Source organism: Mobula hypostoma, chromosome 19, assembly GCF_963921235.1.
Source record: "Mobula hypostoma chromosome 19, sMobHyp1.1, whole genome shotgun sequence".
NCBI lineage: Eukaryota > Metazoa > Chordata > Chondrichthyes > Myliobatiformes > Myliobatidae > Mobula > Mobula hypostoma.
In genome coordinates, this window is record NC_086115.1 from 60,753,924 (window position 1) to 60,774,978 (window position 21,055).

The 21,055-nt window shown below is 39.5% G+C and overlaps 1 protein-coding gene across 11 annotated transcripts in view; it reads left to right on the plus strand.

Annotated features, from left to right (window-relative positions):
* The window catches only part of atrnl1b (attractin-like 1b), a 1,086,143-nt gene that overhangs the window by 204,727 nt on the left and 860,361 nt on the right, over nt 1-21,055 (plus strand). For 8 of the 11 annotated variants that reach the window (XM_063072023.1, XM_063072026.1, XM_063072024.1 and 5 more), the window contains one exon: nt 1,880-2,034. The exons of 1 other annotated variant lie outside the window; for it this stretch is intronic. In XM_063072023.1, coding sequence (XP_062928093.1) covers nt 1,880-2,034 — 155 coding nt within the window. Of the gene's footprint in view, nt 1-1,879; nt 2,035-6,932; nt 7,017-8,770; nt 10,145-21,055 lie in introns of those variants that run through there. 2 more of the 11 variants (XM_063072032.1, XM_063072031.1) reach the window with 2 other exon arrangements.

Below are 21,055 nucleotides of genomic sequence, written 5' to 3' on the forward strand. Positions count from 1 at the left end.
AATTTAATAATGTCATACATCTTGCTGCATTATTTACTGATGTTATTTTCCATTAAGTGACCAAGATAATATTACATATTGTGTCTTGATTTGTTTTCTTGAAGCCTCATATTGCATTAAAAAATCATTCCCTGTTGGGACAATAGGCATTTTAAGATTGATGTGTCCAATCACTACTCACTTTGTTTAGTGAGCCCAGCTTGCATTATCATTTTAAAGGTCCTCAAGGAACAGATTTTCTCCTAGAAGGAACTCGTTCTTCATTTCCAAGTGACTAATGTTAAATAAATTATTTGATCTGATGTTCATCAACCGTTGACAAAAATCATCACACAATTATACATTGCAAACAAAGAAAAATGGTTAATTTACAGTTTCAGTTTGTGGATGCACATAACATTGGTCTGTAAAATTAAGTTTCCTTTCAGATGGCGGCCATCTGCAGTGGTCCATTGCATTCGACCATAGAGACTTCCCCAAAAAATACATTCCTTCATTTAACTGATTAATCTTGTTCTATAATTTGCAACTGTCAGTCCTCTGGGCACTTTGACAAACATGGTGTTGATATGTTTTGGTGAGAGTGAATTTTCTTTCTGGACTAGCACATTTTTGAAAAATTTCCCATTCTTATGTATTTTAAAAGGAACATATTCCTTCTGCCTATTTTATACAGGTTTCTTTTATTTAGTTAGAAGGCATCTCTGTCATCCTTCCAATAACGTAAGCTCCATTTTTAGCTGTTGTTCAAACTGATGGGCACCATTTGAAATCATGGATGATACATTTGTGTTCTAAAGATACAACTCAATTTAAAGGCAACTTTACGAACATGAGATTCGAAAGAACCTAATTTTCAACATTCAATCTGTGCTGTTCTGAAATGTCAGATTAGGTTATTACTTCAGACCCCTCTGATTATGGAAACTTCTGCTGTATAAAACATTCTTCCTCCCCTTCTCCTCCTCTTCTATTTCCCTCTCTAGTCTCTTTCCTCTCCTCACCCACCTATCACCTCCTCCTAGTGTCCCTCCACCTTCCCTTTCTCCTATGGTCCACTCTCCTCTCCTATCAGATTCCTTCCTCTCCAAGCCCTTTACCTTTCCTACCCACCTGGCTTCACCTTTCACCTTCTAGCTATCCTCCTTCCACTCCCCCCACCGTTTAATTTTAGAGTCTTCCCCCTTCCTTTCCAGTCCTGAAGAAGGTTCTTGACCCAAAACTTCAACTGTTTCTTCACTTCCATGGATGCTGCCTACCTGTTGAGTTCCTCCAGCATTTTGGGTGTTTTGTTTTAGAATTGTCTACCCTAACTGAGTGGCTGCTTTATTCGATATACCTGTACATCTGCTCGTTAATGCAAATATCTGATTGACCATTTCTGTGACAGCAACTCAATGAATGGTTGCATGCAGACATGGTCGAGAGGTTCAATTATTGTTCAGAATGGGGAAGAAATGTGATCTAAGTGACTTTGACCAAGGAATGATTGTTGGTACCAGATGTGGTGGTTTGAGTATCTCAGAAACTGTTGATCTCCTGGGATTTTCATGCATAACAGTCTGTAGAGCTTATAGTCAATGGTGCGAAAAACAACAAACATCCAAGGTTTTCCTATGTCCTCCTGTTTCCACCCACAGCCCAAAGGTGTAACGGGTAGGTTAAATAGTCATTGTAAGTTGTCTTGTGACTAGGTTAGGGTTGATTTAGTTTGTTGTGGGTTGCTGTGGTGGCATGGCTTAAAGAACCATAGGGCCTATTCCGTGCTGTATCTCTAAATAAGTAAATTATTGAACCTCATGAATCAAATCCTGTTGATTTTGTATTTTTTGTGTGTTGTATATAATACCTTGTACTTTTGTTTCTGCAAATAACCTAGGACCATCCTAAAGGAAAGTGGATTTGCCCGTTACCTACATTCAGCTGTCATCATCAGTGGAGTGATGCTTATTTTTGGAGGGAACACACACAATGACACATCTCTGAGTAATGGAGCAAAATGTTTTTCCGCTGATTTTTTAGCATACGATATTGGTATGTACAATTAAAATTTGGAATAAGAGATGTGATGCACTTTGACGTAACATCCATATGATGTTACCTGCATTGTGACAATCAAGCAGCATGTCTCAGGAATCTTCTTACACCATTTTTTTGTATGTAGTGTATTCCCCCCCCCCATCCCTTTGTCACAATTCTTATTTTCTTTCTTTCTATTTGTTCTTTTCTTCCATCTGTCTTAGCAGATTTGATTTATTTATATAAGCGTGTACATCTTTTCACTGAATCTTTTATCTTTGACTGGTGTTATTGCGATGGACACTTACGTTTCTTTAACCTTCCTTTAATTCTGTTTTTGTACAGTTACTTACACAAGCTCTCAAGTTTATGTCGCAGCCTCTCATAGTTGTGGTGGGGCTATGTAGTTTCTTTGCAGATGGTGAATTTTTCAGATCTTGAGTGAAAGATCATTTTTTTTTAATCAGTAGCTTTATACCTGGCACGTGTCCATCCAAATCTGCTTGTTGCTCTGTCTCATGAAGTAGTGCCTGTACTATTTACATACCTGTATTTTCCTCATTCATTTTCTTCCCACTATTATCTCATCCAGTTGCCACATACTCATGTAATGATGATCTTTACCACAATATAAAGAATTATAGCTGAGAGCTGTTATGTTCTTAGCCAATGTGCAAATTCACTGGAACCTTTGTTCAAGGAATGTAGTAGGCAAACAGTCAAAAGCAGAACTGGCATTTGAATTTCTATTCATTGATTCCTCTCATCCTCCCCCGCCTATTCTTATTTGAAGAATCATGCAGTTTATACACTGGGGTGGTATTATTAATTCTGTGGGCAAAGAAGTTGATAGAAAATACATTCAAAGCACATTGTTATTTCTGGCATTGTTTCATGTTCTAAGATGAGGAAAAGGACACGATGAATGGATTATAAAAAATCTAAAATTTCTTGCTTTAATATTAGGGGAAGAATAAATCTTGGATATTTTATATTATTGTGAACTTAACTATTTACAAAATAAAATTGCGGTGTTTCATCGATTATTTGATGTGCTAGGGTACAGATGGAGTTAACATGCATTTTTTCAGAAAAACATTTTCTGACTCTGATCAAGCATTTTATTTGGATATATGAAAATTTACAATGTGGAAAATTTATTCAATTACAGAATGAAGCTTGATGTTAAATTGTAATTGTTGATAGAAAATTTGCCGAATTGTCAAGTTAAAACCAGCTGCATCACTTGTTTTCAATTTTATTTAGTAATTTCTTTATGCTGCAGGGCGGTTTTCTTTGGGGAACTTTGACATTTCATTTGTACCACAGTGATTTTGTTCTAGTTGTTGAACATTGGTCTGTCCAGAAAATTGGGATCAATTTATACAATCATTTTAAATTCACAGTGAAAAGGAAGAAATTAGTTCCTTGCCATTAATATTCAATTCTATAATGTTTACAGTTCTTAAAATAATGGATTTGCTTTCTGATTATTGAAACAGAAGCATTGTGAAAGAATATTTATTTTGCTCACTAATAATATTTTTGATGATCCAAGCCAATTGATATATTGTAATTTTGTGGATCAAAGCTTATTTGCAGCAACTACATTTTCTAAATGCATTCCACATAGAACTTTGAAACTCTGTGTGAAACTGTGCCCCTGATGTAGAATAACATCATGTCCAAGAGGAAAAGCAAATGAGTAGATGTGATGGATGTTTTACCAAATGTAAAAACATTGCTGTCATTAAGAATCCAATATTACAATTTGACCTAGAAATGTAGATAAGATGTAGTTATAGTTAGTGAGTGCCAGCTAAAAACTAAGGTGATTATGTCTTGATGACATATTACAGTGGGAGTGCCAAAAGGGTCAAAAAATCTGCTAACCAGTGGGCATGCTCATGCTTCAAAGCAATGGGTTTGAGGAGACTATGGCAAAGGGGCAGTTTTCACAAGACAAAGGAGCAGAAGTAGGCCATTGGGCCCATCGAGTCTGCTCCGCCATTCCATCATGAGCTACACTATTCTCCCATCTAGTTCCATTCCAATTTCTGGCTTTTTCCCCATATCCCTTGATACCCTGACTAATTAGATACCTATCAATCTTCTCCTTAAACACCCTCAATGATCGGGCCTCCACAGCTGTATGTGGCAACGAATTCCATAAATCCACGATCCTCTGGCTAAAAAAAATTCTCCTAATCTCTGTTTTAAATGGGTACCCTCTAATTCTAAGACTGTGGCCTCTTGTCCTAGACTCACCCACCAAGGGAAACAGCCTTTCCACATCTACTCTGTCCAACCCTTTCAACATTCGAAATGTTTCTACGAGATCCCCTCTCATTCTTCTATACACTAGTGAATACAGTCCAAGAGCTGACAAACGCTCCTCATATGTTAGCCCCTGCATTCCAGGAATCATTCTTGTAAATCTTCTCTGAACTCTCTCCAACATCAGTACATCCCTTCTAAGATAGGGGGCCCAAAACTGCATCATCGACACCTCCTTAATCTTATACACTATTCCTCTTGAAATGAATGCTAACACAGCTTCGCTTTCCTTACTGCCGATCCAATCTGGTGGTTAACCTTTAGGGTATTCTACGCGAGGACCCCAGGTCCCTTTGCACTTACGATTTTTGAATTTTCCCCCCATCTAAGTAATAATCTGCCTGATTATTTCTTCTTCCAAAATGCACAACCGTACATTTCTCAACATTGTATCTCATCTGCCATTTCTTTGGCCACTCTCCTAAACTGACCAAGTCTCTCTGCAACCTTTCCATTTCTTCAACACTTCCTGCTCCTCCACCTATCTTGGCGTCATCCGCAAACTTAGCCACAAAACCATTTAATTCATAATCTAAATCATCGATATACATTGTAAAAAGAAGCAGCCCCAACACCGACCCCTGCGGAACACCACTAGTAACCGGTAACCGATCAGAGTAGGATCCCTTTAATCCCACCCTTTGCTTTCTGTCTATCAGCCAATGCTCCACACATTCCAATATCTTTCCTGTAATTCCATGGGCTCTCATCTTATTAAGCAGCCTCTTATGTGGCACCTTATCGAAGGCCTTTTGAAAATCCAAATATACAACATCCACAACCTCTCCCTTGTCAATCTTATTTGAGATTACCTCAAAAAATTCCAATAGGTTGGTGAGGCCTGATCTTCCCTTCATGAAACCATGCTGGTTTGGGCCTATATTGTCATGCACCTCAAGGTATGTCATGCACCTCGAGGTATTTCATAACCTCGTCCTTGAGGATCGACTCCAATAACTTTCCAACTACCGATGTCAGACTAATAGGTCTGTAATTTTCTTTTTGCTGCCTCGCTCCTTTCTTAAACAGCGGAACTACATTTGCGACCTTCCAGTCCTTCAGAACCATGCCAGAGTCTATTGATTCCTGGAAGATCATTTCCAATGCCTCCACAATCTCCAAAACCACCCCCTTCAGAACCTGTGGGTGCACCTCATTCGGTTTTACATTAGGTTGCAAGAAAATGAAGCTCAGTATATGATGACATACAGTACAGTGCAAAAGTCTTTCACACAGTACTGTATTTGTCAATGTGGAGAGGAGAGCAAGTTCTTAAGCCTAGCGGGAGTAAGGGTGGAGTTCTGTAGGAGCGGTGTGGGACAGGTGGCAGAGGAGGAGTGCCAGGGGCAGGGGATGGCACGGGTGCAGACACACCCTGTCCTGAGACATTAGGCAAGGTCATTTAATTCCAAACAATTGGTTTATTGAACATTACAGAATGTCTCTCTGGTGCTTTCTGCTCCCTCCCCTCTCCCTTCCCCTTTTCCCAACCATGATTCCACTCTGCCTGCTCCCTTCCCACCCTGAGTGCACAATAGAGACCCAGATCAGAATCAGGTTTATCATCACTCACATATGTCATGACTTTTTTTGTGTGGCAGCAGTACAGTGCAATACATAAAATTTCTACAGTACTGGACAAAATTTTTAGGCATTCTAGCTATATATATGTGCCTCAGACTTTTGCACAGTACTGTATATGTACTTAGATAATAAACTTACTTTGAACTTTGAAAGTTATGAAGTCAAACCTTTTACCATGGACTGCCTAGGAGATCAGAGAATGAAAGATAAGAAGTGGGCACTTGGCTTTTATAAATGTTATCAACATTCATCCTCCACGGCCATCCATACTCTGGCTGGATTTGATCTTGCATTGAATAACTAGTTCTTTTGGAAGCTTGGTTATATGCATTCTTTTGTGGTATCTGTGCAATATCCTTGGTTCCATCTCGACCATACTCGTCATTCTTTCCTCCTTTTCTAATATTGTAATGAAGATTATGTTGGTTTGTGTTTTCACTCACATCTCGAATATTTTTAATTTGTTTCTAATTTCCTGTTTCTTGCTGTTTTCACCTAGTTTATTAATGATCTCTTTTCTCTCAAATTCATTGTTCACTAAAAGTACCTGCTGATCTCTTTAGTTACTTTGATTATCTTTTCTTCTGTATTGCTCCATCTAAGAGCTTTATTCATTTCTTCCAGGCTCTTCCTTTATTGTATCATCACTCTGAAAAGTCATTATTTTCTCTCCACTGAAGATTCTGTCAATCGAGGCCCTAATCTTTGAGCTTATCTGACATTCTCCCCTCCCCTCTTCTCCCTTTTTCGCAGATTGGTAGGTCTCCGCATGTCCTTGCCATAAAACCAAATAACCTCCATGTTGGTTTAGTCAACATCCTTCAGACATGCTACCTGTAGCTTGATGTCTTCACCAAACATATCTCTCTCTTCTCTCTGGAAGGTGGTTCCTTCTATGCCACCTGATCTTAGTCCACCTCTGCATTTCAAAGACCTTAATTTCCAAGTGTAAAACTAGGAGTATTTTTCATATGTTTCACATTTTATTTCAGCACTAAGAAAAAATATACTGAAATGGCTTCAGTAATTGAAGCAGTCCTCTTGTCTCATCCTTAACTGCAAGATTATTGGCAGAGGTAGATGCTCCCTTCCTTTACACATCCATTGTGCTTTCAGTCCAGTAAAGTGTAATTCACTTTTTCTACTCTCTCAGCACCAAGGCTGATTTACTATTGGTTCCTAATTGAAAACCATCAGGGTGTAATCTCCTTGCATGTCCAGTTAGAATTAAGATTAGTACATTCTGTTAGGTCAGAACTTTATTTTCTAAAATGAGTCTAATGTTGTTTGTCCAGATTATCAGAACCAAATTTGTTACATTTAGAGGTACTGATATTTAACTTTTAAACTTGAGTTTCATGGTCGTGGAAATATATATTTATTTTATATCTCTCTTACTGTACTCATATTACGAAATTTCACTTTACATTTTAGCAAATTTTAGACTATTGATATTTTCTGTAAGGGAAGTTGTCAAATGTTAAATATATGTGCTTTTTCATTTATAATTTTCCAATAATATTCCCTAAAATGCATAATTTCAGTTAATGCTTTTGCATTGAGTACTTGATTTTATTTAGTTTACTGCAGTTCTGATTAAACAATAAACTTAATGAATGGACAGAATGATAACATGATGATTATTAAGGATAATGGTTCCAGAAATATGGAAATTGGTTGTTGTTATTATTGTCACTTTTACTGAGGCACAGTGTAAAGATTGTCTTGCATACATTTTATACAGGATAATGCATTACGTAGTACATTGAGGTAGTACAAGGTAATAGCAGATTGCAGAACAAGGTATAACAGCTATAAAGAGAGTGCAGTGCAGGTGGACAATATGGTGAAAGGGTAGATTGTAAGGACAAGAGTGCATCTTATCATATGTATTGAGAAACGATTCAATGGTCTTCTAATTCAGTGCATCTGATCATATTAAGAAACTGTTCAATGGTCTTATAATTATAATAGTGTGAAAGAGGTTGTCCTTGAGTCTGCTTGTATGTACTTTTAAGCTTTTGTATCCTCTGCCCAATGGGAGAGGACAGAAGGTACAAAAATCTAAATACTGAAAATCTTCAAGACTTTTCATTACTTGTGCACTGCTCAGACTCTGAAGCCTTATGAAGCAATGTACTGATCCTACACTATGGGACAGAAATTTTTATTTCCAAGATCATTACACAATTGCAACAAGAACTTAACTAATTTCTCTCTGGTTTTATCTGCCTTGGATTGCTACAGTGAGAACTGATCAATTCCCTATTTAATTAAATAAAGCTTGGTCTATTCTGGTTTTCAGCAAGCAGCTGAACAAAATCCTTGACAGTTTCTTTCTGCATTCTAGTTGACAAGCCAGAGAGAACAGGAGGCTATGCTGCCACCTCGTTAAGCTCAAACAGCAATGGGCTTCAGAATAAACCAGACTGTTGACTTGTGATGTTCTTCATGACAAGATACCATGGTTGTGGAAACAAGCGTGTCAGGAACGCAAGATTTATTGTCTTGGGTGCCTGGATTTGAAGTTACAGTAGATGAGGGCAAAGGAGAATTCTACTCCCAACACTTAGCAAATCCTAATGCAAATTCCAATAGCAGAGTGACCGGTTCTCTTCGGTGATTATTTCCTATCTAACTTTCTGTTGATAAACTTTTATGCAAAGCTGTGATTTGCCTGGGAATGAGTAAAGAAAGCTTGGACTGGTATTGTGTCATGTGTCTTGCATTGATAGAGTCCTTTTGACAAAATACTGAATACAAAATACTGATCTTATCACAGAGTATCTTATCAAAGTTTACAGATATTTTAAATCTCTCCTTCTCCCAGTGTAGGGTGCCCTCCTTCTTCAAAACATCCACCATTGTTCCGGTACCTAAAAAGACCAAGGTAACATGGCTGAATGACTAGTGTCCTGTCGCACTCACCTCAATAATAAGCAAATACTTTGAGAGGCTGGTCAAGGATTACATCTGCAGCTTGCAACCACCCAAACTGGATCCTCTACAGATTACCTACCGACACAACCAATCAACAGATGGCGCAATAGCCACAGCTCTACATACTACCCTTACTCACCTGGAGGAGAGGGATGCTTATGTGAGAATGTCATTCTTGGTTCAGGATTTAATGCCATAATTCCCTCCAGGCTCGACAAGAAGCTCAGACACCTCGGCCTTCACCCTGCCTTGAGTAGCTGGATCATGGACTTCCTGTCAGATTGCTGGCAGTTGGTAAGAGTGGGCTGCCTCACCTCTGCCCATCTGATCCTCAACACAGGTGCCCCGCAGGGTTGTGTACTAAGTTTCCTCCTTTACTATCTGTATACCCATGACTTTGTTGCCACCCACAGCTCCAATCTGCTAATTAAATTTGCTGATGACACTACACTAATTGGCTTAATCTCAAATAATAATGAGGCAGCCTACAGAGTGGAAGTAATCACCGTGACACAGTGGTGTCAAGAAAACAACCTCTCCCTCAATGTTGCAAAAACAAAGGAGCTGGTTGTGGACTACAGGAGGAATGGAGACAGGCTAGCCCCTATTGACATCAATGGATCTGGGGTTGGGAGGGTGAACAGCTTTAAACTGCTTGGCATAAACATCACTGAGGATCTCACATGGTCTGTACACGGCTGTGTGGTGAAAAAAGCATGACAGCACCTCTTTCATCTCAGACTGTTGAAGAAGTTTGGTATGAGCCCCCAGATCCTAAGAACTTTCTAAAGGGGCACAATTGACAGCATTCTTACTGGCTGCATCACTGCCTGGTATGGGAACTGTACTCACCTCAATCACAGGACTCTGCAGAGAGTGGTGCGGACAGCCCAGCACATCTGTAAATATGAACTTCCCACTATTCAGGTCATTTACAAAGACAAGTGTATAAAAAGAGCCTGAAGGATCATTGGGGAGCTGAGTCACCCCAGCCACAAACTGTTTCAGCTGCTACCATTTGGGAAACGGTACCACAGCATAAAAACCAGGACCACCAGGCTCCTTGACAGCTTCTTCCACCAAGCTGTCAGACTGATTAATTCATGCTGATGCAGTTGTACTTCTATGTTATATTGACTATCCTGTTGTACATACTATTTATTATAAATTACTATAAATTGCACATTGTACATTTAGACGGAGACGTCATGTAAAGATTTTTACTCTTCATGTATATGAAGGATGTAAGTAAAAAAGTCAATTCAATTCATTTCCTGTGTCATCACAGATATACATGGCAAACCCACACTCAATGTTTCAGGACAAGTTTCTTACCCTCTGCCAACAGATTTCTGGACAGTCCATGAACTCATGAACACTGCCTCGTTATTCCTCTTTTACATGACCTGTTTGTTTTTTTTTTATTGTAACTTGTAGTAATTTGTATGCCTGCACTGTACTGCTTCCACAAAAATAGCAAATTTCACAATTTGTGTCAGTGTCAATAAACCTGATGTGATTCCAACCCACAGGATGGGTACTGACACCTGTTAGACAAAGACTATATCATCATCCAAGCAAGGGACTGTACAGATTTCACTGTTACCCATGCCAATCACTGCTGGTTTGAAGTTGCCACTCAGCTTTGTCAACTACAGCAGCCTGACCTCTAAATTGTGATGTGAGAAGAATTGTAATAGATAATAAAAATACCTTTGTCAGGCTGCTGTTTATTGACTACAGGTCAGCGTTCAACACAATCATACTCTTAGTTCTAATCAAAAAAAAACTCCAAAACTGGGTCTCTATACCTCTCTATGCAACTGCATCCTTGGTTTCCTCACTGGGCGATGACAGTCCGTGCAGACCAGAAATACCATCTCCTCCTCACTGAAAATCAACACTGGCACACCTCCAGGATGCATGTTTAACCCACTGCTCTACTCACTGTACACCTAGACACAGCTCAAATGCCACCTACAAATTTGCTTACAACACAGCTATTGTTGCCAGAATTTCAGGTGGTGATGCGGATTTGTGCAGGTGCGAGATAGGTCAGCTCGTTGAGTGCGTGTTGCAGCAGCAACCTTGCACTAAGACCAAGTAATTGATTGTGGGCTTCAGGAAGGGGATGTCAAGGGAACACACACCGGTCCGCATTGAGGGATCAACAGTAGAAAGGGTGAGCAGTTTTAAGTTCCCGGGTGTCAACATCACTGAAGATCTATCCTGGGCCCAACATATTGACACAATACAAAAATGGCATGATAGTGGCGAAATTGCGTGAGGATTTTGAGGAGACTTGGTACTTGGGGAGAAGGCAGGAGAACATGGTTGACAAAAATCAGCAATAATTGAATGGTGGAGCAGACTTGATAGTCCAAATAGCCTAAATCTGCTCCTATATGTTACAGTTTTATTCAGTCTATCTCAGAGCTAGCTAATGACTCCCAACCTGCAGGGAGAAAAACTTTGTATTACTTCGTCATTCCTGGAGTCTATTATAATTGGCACCTGTTAAAGAAATTAGTTTTTAACCAGAAACCAGAAATCTGCTTTGAGTATAATAAAAATACAGGAAGGAATGTAGTGTTAAATAACTTGTGGGGGTGGGGGTTGCTGTGTGTGAAACAAATGTGGAAACATCTGATGAACAGAGTCCAACAAAAGGAACAGCTGATGTTTAGAAAGAATGCAGGAGTTTTGTCAGGTAGTTGACATGCATGCATTCATTAAATTTGTCAGGATCACTTATGGCCTGTGAAGTCAAGGACACAGTCAAAAGGTGGGGAGCTCAATGAGGATAGTGAAGCAATTGGCACCTTTTTGAAGACGAATTTAAAAGATTTTTCTCAACCAGGGCTCAATTTGTGGCAGAATTGACCTTGACTCCATTTCACAGAATGCAATTTGTCATAATCTTAGTGCCAACAAAAAGGCTGAAAAGACTAAAACACATAATATACTTTGGAACAGCATTCTTGCTAAAGTGTTTAAACATGAAGTATTTGTACAAATTCATGACCTCTCTCCATTATAGGAAGAGAAGGGCATGACATATGAACTGGTTGCATCGTAGTTTGGTATGGAAACACCAATGCCCTTGAATAATAAATCCTGCAAAATGTAGTGGATACATCCCGATCTGTCACAGGTAAAGCCCTCCTCACCATTGAACACATCTACACGGAGAGTTGTTGCAGGAACGCAGCATCCACCATCAGGCGGGGTTGGGGGGGTGGGTGGGTGGGTGCTCACCATCCAGCTCATGCTCTCTTTTCACTGCTGCCAATAGCAAGAAGCACAGGAGCATCAGAACTCATACCACCAGGTTCGGGAACAGTTTTTATCAGTTTATTGTCTTTGCATATTGGTTAAACGCCAAGTTAATGCGGTCTTTCCATGATTCTATTTTGGTTATTATTCTTTTACAGATTTATTGAATATGCCCACAAGAAAATAAATCTCAGGGGTGTATATGGTGATTATATATGTACTTCATAATAAATTTACTTTAAACTTTGACATGGGTCTTGTGACCCTGAAAGAAGGTACAGGGGTATGTCATTGTGAGAATTTTTCTATATTTTCTCCACCCACTGGCTGAAGAGTTCTTTCAAACTAGTCATGCAGATTTTGTCCGTGAAGGCAGATTAGGCATGACCTTCACTTTGTGTTAAGTCAACAAAACTGAAAGGAGAAGTGTCGAGCACCATATTTGTATTTGTATTTTTAGTCTTTGTCTCTGTCAATTGAGAGATTATGGTGGACAGTCTGTTCCTAGAAAATCATCCTATGTTCCATCCTAAATGAAAGCAATGATCTACCACAGATCCAGCCTCTTTGCAGACTGAACTTAACCAAGGCTGTGTCATTGCCCCAATCCTTATCTCTTTCCATTGGACTGGAGGTAATCTGCAGGGCAACTATCTACTCTTCTATTCCACTTTAGTACCAACATCATACCAATCTTAGCCACTGATTTACAATATACTGATACTTGTGTATCTGCAAACTGAGAGCTCTTACACCATTGTCGATTTGATCATTGAAGACTTCAGAGGTGTTATGTCGCATTGAGCATCTGCAAGACCAGAATGGAGAAGTTCACAATTCTTGGGAATCCTGGTCCAAGTTTGCTCAAGTGGTGGAGAGCCATCAGAGAAGACCCCAAACCTGTTGGTGCTCTTGTGAAGGCCAAACACAAATAGCATGTCAGAAGTGAATTAACCCACTCTGTCCCACATTGCATCTGTCCCTCCTGTGACAGAGTTTGTTGATCCAATGTCGTATGTGATCACATTGAATTCCGTAAAATTATAATATAAGAAAGCCATCCTCCACCTTGAGAGACTGCCTAAGAAAAAGAAACACTCAAGTTTTTCTGGATTCTAATTGAAAATCCTAACAGAACAGGAATGTTTGCTGCTTCCTTATTAAGCATAATAAGCAATAGGCTTCAGAATAAATCCGACTTATGAAACTCTGGAGGTCATGGCTGAATATCACTGAACTAGAAATGGCTGCATGGTCAGTGTGAGGTTTATTTTCTCAGTAGCCTTAAGTTCTTCATTGCTTAAAGCATTTGAGTTTCTTGGGCACTACCCAGAGTAAAATCTTCTAGTAAATGTCACCCAAAATCGTTCTTGCTGATAACTTTCTCGTCTACAGTTAGGTGAATACTTCATATCCAGTACGTTCATTATTCAACTTATCATTTCTGTGCTTAGTGGGCAATTGATCACTGTTGGGGAATTGTGTTACCAGACTATTGGTCTTGGCAAAGTGCCAAATACTTGAATTGCAGATTGACATATTAATACAAGAAACTGGAGAAAATTGTATGCTCACATCAGAACCAGTTGAGTGAGATACTGATAGCTACAATATAATTTAAAATTATATCATCAATGAGATGCTGGCATACAATGAAATTATACATCCAGCAGAGTTCTATAAATGCCAACTGTGTATTTTTCTTATTTGATAGACATCTATAAGGTGAAAAATAGAAAATCTACCCAGTGAAACTAGAGATAAACAATTGTTTACTTCTGGTCAGTACAATTTAAAAATAGAGACCAGCGTTGGTGTGACCAATTTTTTGTCAGATTTCCATGTAAAACTGCAGTAATGTGGCATAGTTATCACTTACTTTTTAATATCAGGTCAAAAGTATTGCTTGAGAATTGCTGATTTCTGCAGTAGACCTCTAAAATTAATGAGGAAGATAGAAACCGTCACCTGTGCAGAATAATTATGAAACTCATTTCAAATATCATGTAGATTTAATTATAATATTCAAGATATAATTTAGTATAATATTAGATTTAATATTAATGTCTGTTTTTAATGGATTCTCAGATTTACATAATTCTGGTATCTTGTGAATAAGAGGAATATATGAAACTAATTATTAACATTTTACTAGGGGTTTATTTCATTGCTGGAAGAGATACGTCTCTTTGTACTGAGAAAAGTGATGTGGATTCTTTTTAATTTGTCTCTCTTTCCTTGTCCTTACAGAGAAAATATTTCTAGGGGATGGGGAAAGTTTTAAGAGCCGTCTGGTTTCACTTTAGCTTCAAGTCGGAATAATTTGGTAGTTTTAAAAGAGGTGGGGGAAAAACAGCATGCATTATTTTAGTGCAAGTTGTGAACATAGTTTTCTCCATAATGTGTTGAGCTAGATTCCAATAGGTACACATTTGAAGGAAGAAAATCCACAAGCATTATTACTTGTGTTTTGCCAAAATGGCTATTCTAGAGAGTCCACAGGTGAACCTACTTGCATAATACTCAAATCACGTTTTTCTACTGCATATCAGTGGGATGGTAATCGGGGAAAGAATCTAGGCTAAATCACAATTGTAGTATAACAAGTACTGAGCTAACTGAGATAATTGACCTGAATTTGTAGTAAGCAGCAGGGTTCCCTTTGCCACTGTTAATTCAGTTTTGTTGTTAAGCAGGCAAACGTGTAGAGGAACCTGATCAGCAAACCAGAAAGTAAATACCTCTAAATTTGTTTAACTTAAAAGCACTTATTCAGTAAAATTAAAAAATTGGACTCATTTAAAATTGAAATATAATATTTAAAATTATTTTCATCTTCTTATTTTATAGACACTAAATCATTGGGGTAATTTGATATGACTTGGCTGGTAAATAGTAAATTGTCAGGTCAGGTAAGTGCGGGATAATTATGGTACAATTTGCAATTAACATTGCAAATAGATCTCTGATAAGGGTCAACATTTTTAAACTATGGGCAATTATTAAGGTCGGAAGGTGATTATTTGTTTCCAAACAGAACAATCTCGTCAGTCTAATTTTCTTGCTGTATCCCTTTGGCTTTGCAAATGATTATTTTTCAGATATATCTTCATTTCTTTCCTGAAGGCACCAATTCTACTTCCACTACTCTAGCACACGGTGAATTTCACATTGTGACTACTGAGTTGCGCTGCTCAACATTAAATTTAGCTGCTACTTGCCACCATTTCATCTGGCCTATGTCCCATGCAGCTTAATGGTTATCGTATTTCTCAATACAACTGTATCCTTTATTTTGTACCTTGTCTAAGGCATCAGTATATATGTGGGGAGGGTCTGTTTAAGGATTACAAAGCTCCATAGTTTAATCTAATTGCCTGTAAACTTGAGCTTGGCTCTTGCCTGCAGAGTGACATAGGGTGGCATACTGTCTTTTCATAAGTACTGACCAGTCTTTTAGCTTATTGGTCAGTCCCCCCCCCCCCCCACCCAGTCTCCTGGCCTGAGTTTCAGTCAGGAGGTCTATCATGGTCTCATTCCACCACCACGCCATCCCCCCTCCCCTCAGTGCTCTCCTCATTCTTCTGACGTTTGTGACCATAGAATTTCAATAGTAGAGAAGCCGAACAGTCCAGGTGGTCTGTCATGGTCCTATTCCCCCTCATGTGGTCTCTCAGTCTCCTGGCCTTTAAATAGGGGAGAAGATGACCAGTCCAGGGAGTATCTTATGGTCCTATTCCTCCCATGTGCTCTCCTCAGTCTCCTGTCCTTTCAATAGGGGAGAAGATGTTCGGACCAGGAAGCCTATCATGGTCCCATCTGTTTATTTTTTAAAAATTTTATTTATTTAGAGATACTGTGCAGATACAGCCTTCTCGGCCCAACAGACTGAGCCACCCTGAACCCAACTATTAATGCCAGCCTAATCCCAAGATAACTGAAAAATTACCAATTAACCTACTAACCAGTACATTTTTGGACAGTGGGAGGAAACTGAAGCGCTCAGGGGAAACTCATGTGGTCACAGGGAGAATGCTTCCCATGCTACTTCCTTGTCCTTTCGTCCCTCCACACTGATCTCCCTATGGCACTCATTCTTGCAAGCAAAACAAGTGCTACACCTGCCCTTATACCTCCTCCCTCACTACTATTCAGGGCCCCAAACTGTCCTTCAAGTTGAGGTGACACTTCATCTGTGAGTCTGTTGGGGTCATCTACTTATTGGGTGCTCCTGGTGTGGTCTCCTGTATATCAGTGAGACCTGACGTAGATTGGGAGACTGCTTCGCCGAGCACCTATGCTTCGTCTGCCAGAGAAAGTGCGATTTCCTAGTGGCCACCCATTTTAATTCCACTTCCCATTCCCATTCTGACGTGTCAGTCCATGGCCTCCTCTACTGTTGCGATGAGGCCACACTCAGGTGGGAAGAGCGATATCTTGTATTCTGTCTGGGTAGCCTCTAACCTGATGGCATGAACATTGATTTCTTGAACTTCTGATATTTCCTTCTCCCCTTCACCATTTCCCATTCCCCTTTCCCTCTCTCACCTTATCTGCTTACCTGTCCATCTATCCCCTGTGGTGCTTCTCCCTCTTTTCTTTCTTCCATGGGCTTCTGTTCTCTCCTGTCAGATTCCCCCCTCTCCAGTCCTGTATCTCTTTCACCAATCAACTTCCCAGCTCTTTACTTCACCCCTTCCCTTCCCGCCCCCCCACCCACCTTCTAACTCTGACTCCTCATCCTAGTTTCTCCAGTCCTGATGAAGGGTCTCAGCCCGTAAAGTTTGACTGTACTCTTTTCCATAGATGCTGCCTGGCCTGCTGAGTTCCTCCAGCGTTTTGTGTGTGTTGCTTTGAATTTCCAGCATCTGCAGATTTTCTCTTATTTGTGGTTCAAACTCCTTGCCTGCCTATGCCAGTTACCATTGAATCCCTGCCTGGCTTAAGCACGAGGTGAAGCTCCTACCTTTGGTCTCAGAGCTGGAAGGGCTGTCACATAGATTTGTCCAGTGACCCGTTCCTAGCGCTCTCAGTCCTTCAAGGTGACTGGGGCTTGGGGCCCAGAAATCTCCGTCATTTTCCAGTTTGAAGAGCAGTTTCCCTACTCTTGATTGTTGAGCACCCTTATTAAATGTCATTCAGAAATCAGCTTGGATAACTTCTACTGCATTCCATTGGTCAGTCTTTGTCCATTCATAAACTAATTCAATCAAATTATTCAAATAGTGTTTATCCATAATTAAAACAAAATGCTGAATATACTTGGGTATCTGAGACACTGAATATACAGTATCTATGGAGGAATTATCAAAGAAACGATGTGCTGATATTGGAGCGTGTCCAGCAGAGGTTAACAAGCATGATTCAGGCAATGAAGGGGTTAGAGTATGAGGAGACGTTTGATGGACTATGCTTGCAGGAATCTCAAAGAATGGGGGTGGGGGGGTGGGAATCTCTTTGAAACCTATCAAATATTGGAAGTCCTAGTGGATGTGGAGAGGGTGCTTCCTATATCGGGTGAGTGTAGGACCAGAGGGCACAGACTCAGAATAGAGGGACATCCACTTAGAACAGGGATAAACAGGAATTTCTTTAGCCAGAGGGTGCTGAATCTGTGGAATGTATTGCCACAGATGGCTGTGGAGAAGTTATTGGATATATTTAAAGTGGAGCTTGATCGGTTCTTAATTAGTCAGGGTGTCAAAGTTTATGGGGAGAAGGCAGGAGATTAGAGTTGATAGGCCATGAGAAATGATGGAGCAGATTTGATGGACAGAATGGCCCAATTCTGCTCCTATGCTTTATGGTCTTCTGTTCTTATAGTAGGCATAGTCATACTTTATTAATCCTGGGGGAAATTGGTTTTTGGTTACAGTTGTTCCAGAAATAATAAATAGTAATAGAACCATAAATAGTTAAATAGTAATATGTAAATTAAGCCAGTAAATTAAGAAGTAAGTCCAGGACTAGCCTATTGGCTCAGGGTGTCTGACCCTCCAAGGGAGGAGTTGTAAAGTTTGATGGCCACGGGCAGGAATGACTTCCTATGACGCTCTGTGATGCATCTCGGTGGAATGAATCTCTGGCTGAATGTACTCCTGTGCCCACCCAGTACATTATGTAGTGGATGGGAGACATTGACCTAGATGGTATGCAACTTAGACAGCATCCTCTTTTCAGACATCACAATGAGAGAGTCCAGTTCCATCCCCACAACATCACTGGCCTTAAGAATGAGTTTGTTGATTCTTATGGACAGGCAGAATTAATGTTATGGGTCAACATGGATCTCAATCTGAAATTTACCATGGTTTTCATCTTTATTCGTAATTTTTATCCAGGCAAAGAAGCTCCTTATTGAAAGCTTCTGAATGTGTTGAAAATCCAGTACTTTTGTCAGAGAAACCAATGATGTTAAAACTGTATTAATCCATTAAAAGGTTTAAAGCAGGTTTTAAAAAAATATTGGTGGCTTTCTAAGAGAATTGACCTTACGTTATGGCAATTTTGTTAGAGTAGATTGAATGTGAATGTATTGATCCTGTTATCAGTGTTGTGCATTCATTTTGTATGATGCGGGGGGGGGGAGCTCTGAGTATGTTCTTTTGTTATGAAGAATATGAGGTTAGAAACCACTTAGCTAATATTCTTTATGATCAGAATTATTGCCACTGACTTGTATGATGTGAAATTCATTGTTCTGCAGTAGCAGTACAGTGCAAGTACTTAAAATTATGATAAGAAAAGGAACAGTGAGGTAGTGTTCATGGCAGAAGGGAAGAAGCTGTTCCATAATCATTGGGTGCAGCCCTTCAGGTTCCCACACCTCCGCTCTTAATGGATGTCGCTTTCTTGAGTCACCTCCTTTTGAAGACGTCCTGGATGATGGGGTGGGTTGAGCTGGCTGTGTCTGCCACCCTCTGCAGCCGTTTTGATTCCCACGTATTGGAGTTTTTATACGAGGCAGTGAGGCAACCTGTTAAAATGCTCTTGAGTGAACATCTAAAAACTTGTAGATGTCTTTCACATTCTGAGTATCCTCAAGAACCTGATGAATTAGAGCCTCTGGCATGCCTTTTTCATGGTTGTCTCAGTGTGTCACGTTCAGGATTGGTCCTCCTAGATGTTGATGTCCAGAAACTTTACCCTGCTCACCCCTCGGTGTGGACCGCACATCTCCTTCCCGAAGTCTGCAGTCAATTCCTTTGCAATCCATTGCTGACATTAGGTGTATGGTTGTTGTGAGCCCTTTCAACTAGTAGTAGTAGTACAATCACTGGAATCAAATATGATGTTTTTCCCAAGGTGTTTTCTGGGATTTATGATGGATTCCCTTAATGGAGAATGCCTGGGTGTGACTTAGTTTAATGTGGGGAGACTGATACACATGCAGCTACCACATTGTCCTTGACAGATTGGGGTAAAGATCTAGTGATATGAAGTGAAATATGAGGTTTGGTTGGATTGCTGTTTGTCTGGAACTTCCCCTTGACCTTACTGACATGGATGACCCTACCAAGAGCGAATCTTCAGATGGCATCACTGTTGGGATTTCAGGAACTCACAACCCCCTCCACCATGATAAGGTGACAATCCTTGGATTACACAACGAGGTGATCTATCTCACTTTTGTAAGCCACCTCGTTGCTATCTACCAACGACAATCATCAATACCACTTAGGCACATAATCATGAGTATCGAGAGAGAAGCAGTGGCCAGTCGTGCATCTTTGAGGTGATCATCATTGAGGAGGAGATGTTATCACCAATTTACTGTGTCTTCCAATAAAAAGCTTGAGGAAGCAGTTGCAGAAGGAGGTACAGAGGTTCAGGTTTGAGACTTAATGATTAGTACTGTGTGAGTGATGGTGTTGAATGCCAAGGTGGAAAAGGTGAAAAGTAGACTGGTATACATTTTGCAGTGGTCTAGGTACTGCGTAGCAGAGAGGAGACCCTGTGAGTTTGCATCTGCTGTAGATCTGTTGTAACAGTGGGCAAATTGTAGTGGGTTCATGTCCCTGCTGAGACAGGAGTTAATTCTAGCAATAACCCTCCTGAACATTTTGGAAAAAAACTTCAATAGTTGTGATACCAACCCCACAAAGCATCTGTTTAATTTTGATGGTGAATACTGTCAAGTACCATGGTTTTTAATTATATCCCATAATCCCCCAAATAGACAAGTTTCCAAAGAAAATTCAGTGACAGTTTACTTTTTTCTACCTTAAAAAGACATATTTTTCAATCCCATTTATAATAATGTACTTCCCAAGTAACTGCCATTAACTTGTGATGTTCTGTTTAATATTGAAGTGCCCTCAATGTCAACCCTGTTTTGACAATTTATGCCTTAATAGCTTCAGTAATCAGCTATATTGTGAATTATAAATTTTAGATTCTGACAGTTGGCTGTTTTTGTGCAAGAGGAATTAATAGTTTAAAATTAGATTTCTGTTCTGCAATTTCCGTTATTGCAAAACATTTAAATTTAATTTTCATGTTGGTTCCTTAAAGCACATTTAAGTTGCACTACATTTTATCAGTGATTAAATTCTTATGCAAAGCTATTGGAAGATACAACAGCCTGTTTTGTGTGTAACTAAACAACATTTTTAAACTTGATTGTCATTTGAGAAAAAATAATTTCTGAGAATATCAACATTGTTTTATTCGTTGTTGAACAATATGTAAAACACTGAATTTAAATTCTTATCCCTATTTGTTTTTGAGAATGTAATGATGAGCTGTCTTCTTGAATTGCTCTAGGCCATGTGACAAAGATATTTATTAGAACACAAGAATAAGGTTGTGCCATTTAGCTTCTGAGTTTCTACTGTCATTTTTTTTTTGGTCAATGGCTGAGATATTGAATGACTCTATATTCCTGAATCTGCTTCAT